Source organism: Pseudonaja textilis, chromosome 12 (assembly GCF_049901715.1).
Source record: "Pseudonaja textilis isolate UNSWEBS1 chromosome 12, rPseTex1.2, whole genome shotgun sequence".
In the NCBI taxonomy this organism is placed as follows: domain Eukaryota; kingdom Metazoa; phylum Chordata; class Lepidosauria; order Squamata; family Elapidae; genus Pseudonaja; species Pseudonaja textilis.
This window is the reverse complement of record NC_142001.1, coordinates 6714858-6730903: the sequence shown is the minus strand read 5'-3', so window position 1 is coordinate 6730903 and position 16046 is coordinate 6714858. Positions and strand designations below refer to the sequence as shown.

The window sequence follows — 16046 nt, the reverse complement described above, 5'->3', positions numbered from 1 at the left end:
GTAATAGCAATATATAAGTAGCCAATACGTGTCCAGAGCTCTTTTTAAAGCTTCTAAAAGCTTCTGGGTATCATGAATATATGAGAGAGAGGACACATGTGTGTAATGTGTGGAGAAGACACAGCAAGAATACAGCGCTTAGGCAGTGAAAACCTGTTTTGTGTAATAACCTATATCCTGTTTGGAATGGGCCAGGGCTACACAAAGTTGATTTTAAAAAGGATGGCTTTGTAAATTAGGGGGAGGGGGGTATTTATATTAGAATATTATTTATTTAATATTAAGGTTGTAGTTTCTTACCTTATAGCCTATTGTCTTCCGATAATAGAGGATTTCTTTTTCAAGAAGTTCAAATAACCGCGGTGGAAAGAATTGGAAATCTTGAATATTTGGCTGCTTGGGCGGTCGCGGAGCCTTTGAAATTAAACACATACAATGTCAATGCTATGTTCTAATTTTTATTTGCGCGCTCATGAAAATGAATACATTTGCTCTTTGTGTAACGGAGAAGGTTACACTGCTAACCTTTGGGATTTTAGGCTCACTGACACGGAGAGCTTCCCTAAAATAGGCATCCACCGCGTAGTTGGCTTTGCGTTCTCGTTTTGGAGGCTCGATCCATTCCATCATGCTCAGCTACAAAAAAAAAAAAAAATAAACTCATTCAAAGGGCAGGGAAGATTGTCAGGTTCTTGCTGACACAGGTGCTTCCTTTACAAAAATCTGAACAAATTGTGGTGCGCTGGATTAATGCTTTCTGTATTTTTTTTCATCTTTTTCTGAACAGAAAAATATTGAAACGTGAATAGTAAAGAGAGGTGATGAACTTCCTTGCCATATGTTAAACCATACCAGTATTGGATTTGAGAAAATTAAGAAATAAAGGAGCACATACATTGTTTCACGTGCATGAGCCTGGGTGACAGTTTCCTTCAGAGAAACAAAAATTAATTGCATTCATGGGACTCTTTTGAGAATTCCATTATGAACTTGACTAGGATACATTTTCCCAGGCATCCATCACCTGGACCTAAGTATAATTATTATCTGGACCACTTTCACGCATCCTACATTCTGCACTGGTTGGACTACGCTTATTGTATGCATTAAGAGCAAAACTAATGGGGAGAGACATTTGGTAATTAAAGAAAAAATAATAATGGTTTGATTTAATGCTGGCTGGGGGGACATTGAAGTCCATACATATTCAAGTTTCTCTGAGCTACCTACTCAACCAGGAGACCCTATACGCATTCCAGACAAGTAGCTGTCCCAATTTTTTTAAAACCTCCAGTGATGGAGCAGCTGTAACTTCTGAAGGCAAGGTATTCCACTGGTTGATCGTTCTCACTGTTAGCAAATTTCTCCTTAGTTCTAGGAGAACTTGATTAGATTCCATCCATTGTTTCTTGTCTTGCCTTCTGATGCTTTGGAAAATAAGTTGACCCCCTCTTCTTTGTGGCACTCCTAAAATATTGGAACAATGCCACCCCCATCATGTCACCCCCTAGTCCTTTTTACTAGACTAGACATACCCAATTCCTGCAACCGTTCTTCATATGTTTAAGCCTCCAGCCCCCTAATCTCCTTTGCTGCTCTTCTCTGCAGTTTCCAGAGTCTCAACATCTTTTTTATAATATTGTGACCAAAACTGGATGCAGTATTCTAGGTGTTGTCTTATTAAGGTATTATAAAACGGCACTAACACTTCATGTGATCTTGATTCTATCCCTCTGTAAATGCAACCAAGGATTGCATTGGCTTGCATCTTTGCATCTCAGGCAACATTCAGAAGATAATAGACTTTCCAGTCACAAGTACACTCCAACCTAAATTTGTGGTATGTATGTGTGTGTGTGTGTGTGTGTGCAAAACCAATGAGAGCCTAGAATTTCACCCCAGCAACATCCAGTGCTTATTTTAAGATGTTTATGATATTACTGAAATCAAAAAGCATTCTCTGTAATGGAATTCATGCAATTGCAACACCCCATGTATATTAAAAATATACCTTTTGTTTCCCTCTATAATCTTCCCCTTCAAAATTGTACAAACTCATTTCAGTGTCCATTGTGAAGTTCCGAAGAGAGCTTTCACCCATTTTTTGCAAACGTTCATTCATTTCAGCTGTCTGAAGTCACAAGTACCAAAAAAAGAGAGCACATTTTTAGAAAATGTCTTTTTCATGTATATAAATACTATGGCTGATTTTAATCAGTCTTTATGAAAAGTTAGCTAAGCTATAACATATTTTTTCCCGGTTAGTTCAGAGCTGATATTTATTACAGATAGCAGAAAAAATGAACAAGGCACAGTATATGTGATTTATGTTCCACATTATCTCACCTTTTTTTCACCTCTTTCTAAAATAGTAGTAATGTCTTCATCAGTCAGTTCACTGTCTTTGGAAGCAAAGACATGTGTTGCTCCGTGACGGATCATTTGCAACATTTCATCTTTTGCTAGTTTGTTAGACTGCTGATCGATAAGCCTTCCTAATACATAGAACACAAAGAATTTTAATTCCAAACCCATTGCAAGTTCTACACTAGAATTATAAAGTCATATCCCTATCTAAGCAGACTATTTAATAAAATTACAATTAAAAAAGTGGAAGTACAACAGCAAAGTTAAAGGTTTCATCTTAGTGCCAAATTTAAAGCAAAGATTTACAGAAAGGACTGACTTTGATATGTGCAATTTGAGGTTAGCACCAGGATATTATCCAACTTTTACAGGACCATTACATTTTAACTGATCAGCAGCACAATATGCTTGCTAAGCATATATCAAGCAAAGCATTTATTTGGTACTGAAGTCACATCAAAACTAGAAAACAAAGACAGATACTGAAACACTCACATATTTAACTCCGGTTCCTATTCTGTTTTAAATTTGAAGGAGGGAAACATCTCAAAGGAATTGAGTTTTTTCTAGCTTCGCTACCAAATGATGCAGGTCAGTTCCTGCCTTAATACTATAAACATATCAAATACTATAAACATATCAAACTGTACCTTGCTGAATAACAATTGAATCCAGCCTCAGTTTTATCTCGGCTCTTTCTACTATTCTCTCTTCAACAGTGTTGTCAGTGATAAGCCGAAATACCCGCACGGCCTTTTTTTGACCAATCCGATGAGCACGATCCTAATCAGGGCAAATTAATAAAGGTGTAAGTGAAAAGATGCCCAACACCAATTTAAAGGTAAAGGTGAATGGATCATTATTTAGTCTATTTTAATCAACCCTCCAAATGTAGCGTTTACATGATATGTTTTTTTTTTAAAGTTATCTTATATGAAAGAATGCAGCTGCCCCAGAAATAAACCTTGAAGGTCTCCGCTTACCATCGCTTGCAGATCAACTTGTGGGTTCCAGTCTGAATCATAGAGGATCACAACATCAGCTGTTGCTAAATTAATCCCCAGGCCTCCAGCTCTTGTACTCAACATAAAAACAAACTTCCTACTGTTTGGAGCATTAAAGGTATCTATTGCTTCCTGAAAAAAAAATAAAGATTTTGTTTTTTAAAAAAAGAGACTATTAAAAATTTCCTGCAAGGGATCAAGAACCTGTTTTTTTTTTTTTTGTTCTTGTTGTTTTGCGTGGTTTCTAAAATAGTTAATACAGGGAGAACTATGGCCATGATAGAAGCACAGGGAATCAAAACTCTTTCTTTCACCTCTCCAAGCGGTTCCGCATGCAACTGGATTCCCAGCCTGTGAATTATAGAGATCTTCAAGGAGCACCGGGGATTCTCACCCCGATTCTTTGTAAATGGGCCTTTCCCTTATTTTCCCTTGAAGGGATACAGATAGTCTTCGACTTGGGACCATTCATTTAAGCAACCATTCAAAGTTACGATGTTGCTGAAAAAAATGACTTACAATCTGCCCCTGCACAACATTGCAATTCAAGCCCTCAGCAACCGTCATTGCGGCGTGCCAAGGTTGTGTGATCCCATTTTTCCTTCCCAGCGGGTTTCCAACAAGTAAAGTCATTAGGAGAAGGTGGAGTCACTTAACAACTGTGTGTGATTCAGTTAATAACCATGGCAAAAAAGATCATAAAACCAGACGGAACACCCTTAATGACTGCCATCGCTTAGTGATGGAAGTTCCAGTTCCAATGATGGTTGCAAGTCAAGGACTACCTGTAGCTGAAACTGGAAAGTTCAAATTAGAAAGTTGAATGACATAGAGGGCAATAATGAAAAATTAATCTCTTTTTATAAGGCCAGATGGAAGATAGACTGCTGACCCAGCAAATTGGTACTCAGGAAAACAGTGAAGAAACAAACATTCGTTTGGGTCGAGGACAGAAGAAAATGAATGTTCAAGGGACTAGACAAATTATTCCCACCTCTCTCTCCTCATGCGGTGTTTGCCCATCCAGGCGACAATATTCATAACCTCGCCACATGCAGTAGTCTTCCAAAATATCCAGTAAGCGAGTCATTTGGCTAAAAACAAGAACTCTGGAACCTGAGGGACAAAGGAGTGGTTGAAGCACCTTCAACTACATTTTGGGTTAAGGATAATGAGAAGCATCTACATTGAATAGTTATTATGTCTGGGAATGAACATTTACTGATATCAATAGGACCAAGGAATAATGGATCTTCATCAACTGCGTGATGAATCTGAAATTGATCATTTATTTATTAAATTTGCAGTCACTCAGCTGCATCGCAACTGGGCAATTTTTTTTTATTCCACTCATTTATCCATTCATTCATTCATTTCTATCCCGCCTTTATTATTTTTACAAATAAGGCAGCAAATATATTCAACACACCTTTCTCCTCTTCTTTTTCCCACAACAACCCTGTGAGTTGGGTTGGGCTGAGAGAGAAAGTGCCTGGACCTAAGTTACCCAGCTGGCTTTCATGGCTAAGGTGGGACTTTAATTCAGGGCCTCTTTCTTTCTAGTCTGGTGCCTTAACCAATGGACTGAAACACTACATGCTGGCAATGTGTAATATAAAACAATTAAAAATAAGATAATACAGAGATTGCGCAGAATAGAAGTCCCTGGGGGGGAGAACACAGAACCCTACCACACCGAAGTCCCACAAGGGGTCCCACTGGGCCAAAACTGGGAGGAAGGGGAAGGAGATAATCTGTCTTACCCTGTTCTTTGAGTTTCGATAGTAATTTGTCCAGGGCAACCATTTTGCCACTATTGGTCACTAAATGAGTATCAGTGGTATAAGGAGGGCCTGGTTCAGCACCATCGAACAGGTACGGGTGATTACAACATTTCCTCAGCTGCATCAGAATGTTCAACAACCGCATCTTGTCCATTTTGCCAGCTGAATTTAAGATATCGATATCTTTCATCAGGATCTTGGTATACCTGTAAGGTTAATTGGATAATTTAATAATAAAGGAACAACACATTAATGTTTGAATATATAAAGGACAAACGAGTCTTGGTCATCTAAATCCCTGTTTGGCCATTTGTATGTGACTCACTGTACAGCAGAGGTCTCATTCTCGCGGCCCGTGGGCCAATTGCGGCCTACAGGACGATATCCTGTGGCCCCCACTGTGATATGAAAGTATAATATTAGTGTATAATATAAATATAAAGTATAATATAAAGTATAATATTATGCAGCCCAGCCTCACCCAGACTCTGCCTCCAGCGGCCCCCAGGTAAATTGTGTTTGAGACCCCTGCTGTACAGCATTAATCTCCTTTGCTTTATTTTCACACTCTGAGTTTTTCAAGCCTGAGAACTCTACTCTGTTTCTGCAAACTCATCAAATTTGATATTTGCTGCAGGGTAACAGCTACGGATATTGGAAAAGAAAAGATACATACACACACACACACACACACACACACGCAGGTCTTGGTGTGTTTGGGTCTTTTCCTGTGTAAGATTGAGAGTATCTTGGCAACGTTTCAACGAGGTCCCACTCGCCATCTTCAGGCTGGTGCTTTCGGCTTCGTGCTTGTGCGAGCAAAGCGTGATTGGAGCTGCCGTCTCTCTATAAATACTGGTGGGGAGGTTAGCTGTGTTGTTATTTCTTGACTGGTTGATGGAGTTGATGTTTGCAGATTGGTTGGCTTTTTTGTAAGAACATGTGTGGCTGAGGTATTGGCTGTGTGTCTATCAGCCTCCTGTGTTGTAACGACCTGGGTAATGGGTTGTGTGATGACCTTCTGAGTTCTATTGTTGTTGTTGTGACATCCTGGGTCTTGTGCTCCTGGGTCGTTGGCTGTATTTATAGAGAGACGGCTACTCCAATCACGCTTTTCTCGCACAAGCACGAAGCCGAAAGCACCAGCCTGAAGATGGCAAGTGGGACCTCGTCGAAACGTTGCCAAGATACTCTCAATCTTACACAGGAAAAGACCCAAACACACCAAGACCTGCATACCTGTACCCATGAAAATCTACATACATACATACATACAATACTGAGCTCAAGGGAATATTAGGGTATCACACAAACACTATAACTCAGTAACTGATGGGGGTTAAGGCTAGTTATAGCCCCAATCTCACGATTGATTGAGGCTAAACTAACTTTACAAGCAAGAGAGTGAATAGAAGATTTAAATTCATTTCTTTCTGCTAAAGGTAAAGGTTTCTCTGTCCAGTCATGTCCAACTCTAGGGTGCAATGCTCATCTCAGTTTCTTGGCCGAAGGTACCAGGGGTGTCCAAAGACATTCTCTGTGGTTATGTGGCCAGCATGGCTATATGCCAAAGGTGCACAGAATCCTGTTATGTTTCCATTGAGGTGATACCTATTAATCTACTTGCGTTTACATGTTTTCAAACTGCTAGGTGGGCAGGAACTGGGGCAGGAACAGAAGCTCGCCCTGTCGAGCAGTGCCTGGGTCTCGAACCCGGGCTGTCAGTTTTCCAGCTGACAAGCTCAGTGTCTTTAACCGCTACGCCATCGCGCCCCCTTTTTCTTCATGCTACCAACATAAAAATGGTCACTAATGCTCTAGGAACTGTTGGCTACCAAGAGGAGAACCCTGGAATAAAAGGGGTGGGTGAGGCCCTCTCAATTTCCCATTAATCCCAAAATGGCCACACACATTTTCGTCCCATAAACAGTTTAAAAACAGGAGAAAGGGAAGTTGCCCCAGTTTTGCAGTTGAAGTGGGAGCCTCTAAACTAGCTGCTTTCCATTTGACCAGATCATCTTAAGTAAGCTAAAATAGCTTACTTAAAATTTATCCAATCTAATCCTACACACAGAAAAATATAAAATAAAAATTTAGGACAACTTAAAAGAGTTTCCGGGACATTAATATATTCAACTGCCAATTGTTTTAACAAGGACTACCTTGCGTGCATCACATAATCAGTGTATCAATCTCCTAGTGTAAGATTTTTAAAATTTACCATTCCCTCTGCATTTTGCTGAGGCCCAGATAAATTTTTACTTCTTTTTTAGGAGGCAAGCTTTTTTCCACTTCAGCTTTTATGCGCCGTAGCAGAAACGGCTTCAAAACCTGGGAAAAAAACAAGAAAAACACAGGAAACATTTTAGTGATGTTCCAGATTTTTCAGACATTTCTCCCTATACAGATAGTCCTCAAAGTATAACTGGAACTGGAATTGTGGTTATAACTTGCTATGGTCATAGGTGCTATGTGACTCAAATTTATGACTGATTTTACACTTGTTGTAAAGGAAAACACTACGGTCATTAAGCAAATCCAATAATCATTACAGTGAATCCATTCTATGGAATGGGCGTTATTTTCTGGAAACTCGGAAAAAATATCACAAATTGTGGTTGAATAACTGTGGGGTGTTGCAAGCAGTTGTAATATATGAGCCAGTTGCCAAAATGCAATCATGTGACCATGGGGGTGCAGGGTAGCAGTCATAACTTCGAAGACAGATTTGTAAGTAAAGTCTGTTGTTAACTCTGAACAGTTGTTAAGACAACTGTCTGCAAGTCAAGGACTACTACGAAGCTTCTGCTGTTTACCTTAAATACCAGACTACATTGCCCATAATCCCCAGCTTTACTGATATTATGGGAATTGTGTAAAGTCCTTTCATTTTTAATTGCGGAAATGGAATGCTTTGCTTTTAGAAAAGAAAACACATTCCTTCAAAAGCCATGCTGGGAAGACACGAACCAATAAATTCTGTACACTCTAAATTCTATACAGTGCTTTTTAACCCATGCTATGCCTACCTGGCCGATGGTTCGTGTACTACGGGTTGAAAAGCACTGTAAAAAAAGTGTTTAAAAAGTGTAGTGGGAGTTGTGAGCTGAAGCGGTGGCAGTGCCACACAGGTCTGTGGGAGAATCAGCTGGAGCCGTGATGTTGCCAGGGCTCCGCTGAGCGCCCAGGATCGGCACACGCAGCTCCAGCCAATGGGTAGGCTTCCGCGAGCAGCAACCAGCAGCCTTGGGGAGAGGAGTGAGCTGGAGCTGCGTCCGAAGAGAAAAGGAGGAGAGGGAGAGGACAGAAAAGGAGGAGGTTAGGGCGGGAAAGGGAGAGAAAAAAAGATGACGGGGAAAGAGAAGGGGATGGAGAAAGAGATTTGGAGAAGAGGAGAGGCTTCTTTGAGGCAAGCAGAGGGAGAGACGGGAACAGAACAGTGCAAAGATCAATGCCAGAGAAACAGGCACACGTTTCCCATTCGAAGTGTGGTAAGTGGATGTATAGATAGTCCTCAACCCACGACCAGAATTGAGCCCAAAATTTATGTGGTGATGTGAGAAATTTGTTAAATGAGTTTTATCCCGTTTTATGACTTTTTTCATTTGTTAAACAAATCACTGCAGTTGTTAGATTAGTAACACGGTTGTAAAGTAAATCTGGTTTCCCCATTGACTTTGCTCGTCAGAAGGTTGCAAAAGGGATCACATAATTCTGAAATACTGCCTTTCATCCTTCAGAGGTCAGTAAAATGAGGAGCCGGATTGTTGGGGGCAATAGGCTGACAATGTAAACTGCATCGTTTTACTTTTTTCCCATTTTTTGGTCACTGAGTTTTTGACACCTTGCTGTGCAACTGGTAGTACTCGAATATTGCTCTATCCTAAAACTGTGAAAAGACTGAAAAGCACCACTCTAGATAACTCTTATTTTACACTTCTCATGTAGACACATTTGAATGTTGTTTTAAAATATGTATTTCTGAAAAACTATAAGTTATAAACTATAAGCCAGATGGCCCATGCCCTTTCTAATAAATATTTACCAATTTAAAAAATCCTCCCAAAATATACAAAACAGGAGAGTGGCACATCACACATCAAAAAAAAAGCAATGAATTAGAAATGTATGCATATTTATCAACTGAAGTCCTGTATTAAAAAAAATCTTCACCAAAAGAGAAGTGAGATGAGCCTTGAAAAAGGAGTTTTAAAGCCAATATTCGAACACCATAATGGTTGCACTGAAAGTCACACACTGTCTCAACCATGCACTGCAGAGTCTGTGATACATGGAAGCTAGGACAATAAACTTCTATCAAGAAATACCACCATACTTACAGCATGAAGTCTTTCCACGAGTTTTTGATCACCAAGACAATTTTTAGTATCAAACCACGAGTCAAAGTCCTGCAGGTGTAAAAATGCATTTTACTATTATGTTTGCAATTTCGTATTTTCTCAGTGCTTAGGTTAGCTCAAGTAGAAATTATAGAACGCAAAGAAAGAAACATCCATTTGGCTTGGGAATCAATATATCCATGTTGAATTCTTCCATGCTATACTATGTAAAACATACCCTTTGCTCTGAAATCATGGTTGTGCCACAAATGCACATCACCAACAGCAGTTGGAAAAAGGGAGGAACCTAAACAATTGTAAGGTTAGGGTACAATATATATATTTTTCTATATGTAAATGCAAGCCATATGCAAGCAAGTCATTGTAATAAAATGTAAAAGCAATTGTGGGGATATAAAATTTAGAACTAGTTTGCTATAAAATCTGTAATTTATGCAATTGAAAGATTTCAATGTCAAACCCAGTCTCACCTCTGCAGAATTAAAGACATCTGGTAAAAGGAAATTGAGCAGTGCCCACAGTTCATGAAGATTATTCTGTAAAGGGGTTCCTGTTAAGAGCAAGCGATTCGTTGTCTTGAATTCACGGACAATCTCTGATAGCTAACAAAAAAAAAATATGAAGAGAGTTTTTTGCCAATATATTCCAAAGATACGTTTTTATAAATACTAATTCTTGAGATTTGGAAAACAAAGCTCTGGTCTATTAATGACTTCTTAAAATGCTCTTCCAGACAAATTAAATACACTGGGTGAAATCCTACTCTAAAATGTATTTTGTGTACGAAAAAGAACTTTATAAAACAATGTCACATGCCCCACATCAAAAGGCCAGAAAGACTTTCAGAAGTGTTCATCCAACTAGGCTGAACTCCAGATCATTCTAACTCAGAAGAAGACATCTTGAGCCTATGCAAACTGAATAGATAAGTTTTCTATTGTCAAGGATGACTTTTCCAGGGTGTTTGCTACTTTATGAAGAAGGCCGCAGTCTCAGGAAGGTTCATGGCATCCTTAAGGTCACAGTCAACAGGAAGCAAGGGGTAGGTCAAAAGGGCCACCCAGTTGTTCAAAACCTCTGAAGGCTACAACTGAACGCAGACTAGTGCTGGGGCAAAAAGTCTTTACCAAGAGGTAACCCAACTTGTGAAGTTTTTTCTATGAACTCTCCAGGGTCCTGAAACTGTAACAGTTCAGTTCCGTTCATCTAGTTCTACTCCTCCTTAGATACCACTTCTTTGGTTGGATTCCTCAACCAGTCCAAGCAAGCTGAAAGTTTTATATACCCAAAAATTCTTCCTTTTCTTCAAAAAAGTTACCTTCCCTCTAGGTATTGTTCTTCAGTGCTTACCAATAAAATTAAAACTTACCTTGGATTTTTCATTTTTTATCCGATGAGCTTCATCTATCACCAGATACCTCCAGTTAAATTTTTTGAAAACCGACTTTTCTTTAATGACCATTTCATAGGAGGTCACACACACATCCCACTCTCCGGGCATCATAACATCACGGATGAAAGCAGCCTGTATGAAAAACACACACAAAATAAACTCTCCAATAGAGCCAGCTTACAGTGTTGCAACAATGGCCATCTAGCAATGCAATTTCAGAGAAAACGGGCAGCAAGAAGAAATAGAAGTATGAACTTTTAGAATTATTAACACACTTAGATAATTTACATTAGTAAAAGAGTTATTAAATAATATGAAAAGAGCATTCTTGCCTGCATAGGGGAAAGGGGATATCTGTTCTAATCAAAGGTTACTAGCAGTGATGTTAAAACTAAGTTTTTTCCTCTTAAAACAGGAGATACAATATCTTCCTAGCAAACAGTAGACTCAACCTTTGAATAGCATGCCTGTACTTGGAACAGTGGATGGATCCAATACAAAATATGTAATTTGAACCTAAATAAAGCTGAGTATAACAAGTATTACTATTAATCCATACATATTAAAAATTCTATGCTGGTTTTAATGTCTGCAACTCCCAGGTGCACCAAAGATTTCAGAGAGACCCAATATTGGGACTTTACTTTTCACCTCTGCTTTAATGGTATTCATAAATAGCCTTTTTTAAAGTTTAATCTGAAATACTTGTACAATAATTAATGAATCATTTTATATTCTGAAATGATATTTCTCCACCTTGGCAACTTTTAAGACATATTATGGACTTTAACTCCCAGAATTCCCCAGCCAGCTTAAAGTTGCCAAGTTGGAGAAACATTGCTGTGTAGACCATGGTTAGAGAATTCTGGGAATCAAAGTCCACATATCTTCTAGTTACCAAGATTGAGAAACACTGTCTTGAAATTGCAGAAGGTGCAAATAAAGAATTCTGGGAACATTACATTCTGACTTACAAATCAAATCACCAGCTGACTGACTAAGAGTGACACTTACTCTGGCATCCTTGTCTCCAATAAGGCAAACTGCTCGTAATGTTGGAACCCAACGTTTAAATTCATTCATCCAATTATGCAAAGTTGATTTGGGTACCAGAACCATGTGTGGACCGGGAATGTTTCGATAATGCTTCAGATAGCCCAGCAATGCAATTGTCTGTAATGTCTTTCCTAGACCCTACAACAGTTTTAAAAAAAACAGTATTTAAATGTTACGCATCTCTTTTTAACAGTTCTGAAAAAATCTCCATCCATAATCATGCATAAAGGAAGCCTATGGTCATGGTATGATCTATGGAGTCAGAATCCGCCATAATTTCAATATATTGCGATATACAAATTACTATTCTAATTAGCATTTGTTTCCAGACAATAAAATAACTTCTTGAGAACGATCCCCTGTAATTCATAAGAAATATTACGCAGAATGAAATGTTTAATTACAATTCACTCTGAGCCACGCTGCAACTGAATATTTTAGTTGTGGTTCGTATTATTGTTATGCATTATGTATTCCTTCCTTCACTTTATATTCATGACTCCTTGGGATATGTGCTGCTTGGTTAAATTTTTGCATGCAAAAAATGATACGCTGCATTGAAATATAATGCTATAGTCATGATCACCCAAAACTCCCACTACCTGGCTTTTAAAAAAAAGAGAGAAAGAGCAAGGGAATGGGACTTCAAAATATGATAGAAAAGGGCACAAAAGACAGGTCTTTTTCCCTCCTCCTGCTAGAACCACAAAAGCTTTCCATCTTGCCTGTCCTGCTATATATAGGTTGTTGCAAATCATAAAGAGAATGTGAAAAACTGGACTCAGATCATCAACAACCCGTGAGGTAATAAATGCCAGTTCTATTACAATGGGGTATGAAATTAGGAGGAGTTTGTGGTAACATTTCTGGCTACACACATCTTGTTATATGTAGATTGGGTAGGTCGATGTAGGATTTAAATTTAGGGTCTAGTCACTCTATGCATCTGATAAAGTGAGTTGCAGCTGACAAATACCTTTTAATAAGGTGTGTTAGTCATAAAAGATGGTCCTAGACAACTCCTGATTTTTTGCCATCATAAAGGAATGTGTCTCCTCTCACACCGGGGTATGAAAAAGTGCTCGATAGCCAAAATTGCTGTTTTATTAAATCTTTTTAAGAGCTTGGAGTCTTGACAAGAAAACTAACAGTAAACTTATAGCTCTTGGTTCCTTTTCCCCTTATATTATCTCAAACTACATCCACAAACATGAGTTTCTTTACCATTTCATCTGCCAAGATGCCATTTACGCCATTTTCATACAAGGAGATCATCCAGTTCAGTCCCCTAACTTGATAGTCCCGCAATGTTCCTCCTTTAACATCTGCAGAAAGATAAAGTGCCCCTTTGTTATTCTGTAATTTAGTGGACGTATCTATGCAAGCAGAGACAATGACCAATAGGGACACTCACAAGAAGGCGATTCCTCAAATCGGACGCACACATTTGAGGTTTTCCGGCTTTCTGAAAGCAGCTCCTCGTCCTCCTCTTGTTCGGTCCTCCTGTGGCGATAGCTAAAAAAGAAAACCCAACATATGTGCTTCTGCTTCAAGGACACTTAGTGGCCAAAGAAAGTGTTCTGTTCGGTTCGGTTTTTTCCTATTCCTATTCCTACTCCCATTCCTATTCTGTCCTGTCCCATTCCGTTCTGTTCCATTTCATTCCATCTTCCTATTCCATTCTAATTATTTTTGTCATGCCACCCCTAATTGTTATTACCCTTCCAACTATTTTGTCACTGACTTCACATGAAATAAAAGGGCTGAGTGGGATGCAAACTTCTCTTGAGACTGAGATCAGTTCCTCTCATTCATACAGGTAGTCCTCAACTTACAGCAGTTTGCTTAGGGATCATTTGAAATTACAGTTGCAACTGAAAAATGCGACATGACACTTTCACACTTATGACCATTCCAGCATCTCCATGGTCACGTGATTTGGACACTTGGCAACTGCTCATATTCATTATGATTTTCCATCTTTTGCGACCTTCTGACCAGCAAAGTCAATGGGGAAGCAGATTCACTTAACAACTATGGCAAGAAAAGTCATAAAATGGGGCAAAATTTATTTAACAACTGTCTCACTTAGCAACAGAGATGTTGGGCTCAATTGTGTTTGTAAGTCGAGGACTACCTATATGAAAGCAACAAAATGTTAAAAAGTCATGGTATGTATATAGTTACTTACAAAGCCCATCTAAATGGAAGTATCTTTACAATTAAAATATCTTTACAATCCCCAGGGCGTGTCACAGCTTTTGAGCACCCCTACTAATGTTTGAAGATTGAGAGTTGAAAAATTTGACATGCCCTCCGTACATGCAATAAGTTGCAAATACAATTTCAATGTAACTTCAAAAATAACTTAGAAACAATGCATACTCTCCTGCCGAAAGCAAGCTCTGCTTTTCGTCCTTCTTTAGCCGTGGTCGTCCCAGTTTCACTTTGAGGGGAGAGGTTGGTGATTTCTGGGCTGCAGGTTGAATAAAGTGGGCAAAAAGTTCGGTCTGCTTTAGCAGGAATTCAAATCGTTTGGCTCGGTCGGTTTTCTACAGCCCACACAAGAAAAGCAAAATAAGACAAGGTGTGATTTAAGAATGCAACCCTGAACTTATACACTCTTCCCAATTAAAATTACAATCTCTTCCAAATGTCTTCCCTGCAAATATATGAACAATTAAGAATGAGTTTGGTAAGAACCTTAGGAGTCCAGTTCAATATAGAGATTGGGAAAAAAATATGCAGTATCAGTTAATAAATGCCTTGATTGCTCCTTCTGACCCAATTGTTATTTCTCAGGAAGGAAGAGTCTAAAATATAGACAATGATCTCAAAAAGATAAACAAGATTGGAATCTCCATCCAGCTCACAAATAGGCTATAAGCATTTTTATTTATAACTCTCTTTCCAACCTGGAATCAACCTGGATATATTTAATTTCAATCTCTACAAAGGAAGAATAGCTACTAGCCATACATGGTGAAGATGATAAGATTTTAATCCAAGATCCCTGGAAGGTACTGAGGCTCTAATGCACGTTTCCTTCATGACAAAGATTGCTAAAACAGGCACAGATTAAAATTTGTCTGAATAACATTCTCTGGGACAACTTGGGCATCACACTAAGTGGAATAACTATAGTAATATTGATTCCTGACACTCTAAACAAGGAACCTGTTCAGCAATTCCAAAGGCTGTGGAAAGAGGGCAGCTCTGGAGCTCTGCAAATATCCTAACTATGATCAGATTGAAGGATATTCTGATTTAAGGAAAATCACACTGATTACTAACGTCTCCTCCTTGCCTCACCAGAACATTTTATGCAAGAATTGTGGAATATTGTCTAACAGAACATTTGAAACTTGGTGAAGTTCCAGAACAATAAATCAGAACATAACTTTGTAAAAGGACTTAAAGCAGCACAGAATAAAGACATCTACATATTATTCAATAGAGGCTGAGTATTGCACATATTGTATTTTGCATTATCCACATTCTAATGAATATGAGATTTTCAAGTTTAAAACACAGCTCAGATATTTATTGCAAAATATTAAGCCTGGATCCAGACTAAATTAATAATCATACATATACATATTTACTCTTACCTGGAGAAAATTCAACAACTTAACATCCATTTTCAGTAAAATGTATATGACTCTTGATCCAAATTCTAAACAACAGAATTTATGTAATTATCATTTAATCATGATAATTTACTATTTTAATTTGAAACATTAGTCTGGATCTAAACCAATATTTCAGGAACACTGCTTTTGTGGTTGGACAATACAGAACTATGAAATTAAATAAATACTGTAGACAATGTATAATTTTACCACATGAGGGCAACATAATCCAGAACTTTTTCATGAATCCCAGAGGAAGAAACACCATTTTACACATATATAATTTGTTTATTCTTCTAAACTTTATAGTCAGCCTGTTAGGTTGAAAATGTTCAAAAATATCTGACTATTCACTATGTACTTTGCTCTTTTTCAAAAACGATGGGAAAATCAGGCATTTAAGAATGATTTTCAAAGCTAGGTTCTGTAACTTCCAAACTTCCAAACAT

At 38.4% G+C, this 16046-nt stretch overlaps 1 protein-coding gene across 1 annotated transcript in view; it reads right to left on the bottom strand.

Annotated features, from left to right (window-relative positions):
* LOC113437982 (SWI/SNF-related matrix-associated actin-dependent regulator of chromatin subfamily A member 1) overlaps positions 1 to 16046 on the bottom strand; it is a 41832-nt gene that overhangs the window by 18409 nt on the left and 7377 nt on the right. The window contains exons 3-18 of the mRNA XM_087940930.1: positions 14351 to 14517; positions 13380 to 13480; positions 13190 to 13290; positions 11924 to 12103; positions 10886 to 11041; positions 9987 to 10118; positions 9496 to 9564; positions 7377 to 7486; positions 5135 to 5361; positions 4366 to 4487; positions 3351 to 3503; positions 3018 to 3150; positions 2347 to 2495; positions 2012 to 2131; positions 526 to 636; positions 301 to 414 (exon numbers count right to left, since the gene is read on the bottom strand). Coding sequence (XP_087797056.1) covers positions 301 to 414; positions 526 to 636; positions 2012 to 2131; positions 2347 to 2495; positions 3018 to 3150; positions 3351 to 3503; positions 4366 to 4487; positions 5135 to 5361; positions 7377 to 7486; positions 9496 to 9564; positions 9987 to 10118; positions 10886 to 11041; positions 11924 to 12103; positions 13190 to 13290; positions 13380 to 13480; positions 14351 to 14517 — 2145 coding nt within the window. The remainder of the gene's footprint in view (positions 1 to 300; positions 415 to 525; positions 637 to 2011; positions 2132 to 2346; positions 2496 to 3017; positions 3151 to 3350; positions 3504 to 4365; positions 4488 to 5134; positions 5362 to 7376; positions 7487 to 9495; positions 9565 to 9986; positions 10119 to 10885; positions 11042 to 11923; positions 12104 to 13189; positions 13291 to 13379; positions 13481 to 14350; positions 14518 to 16046) is intronic.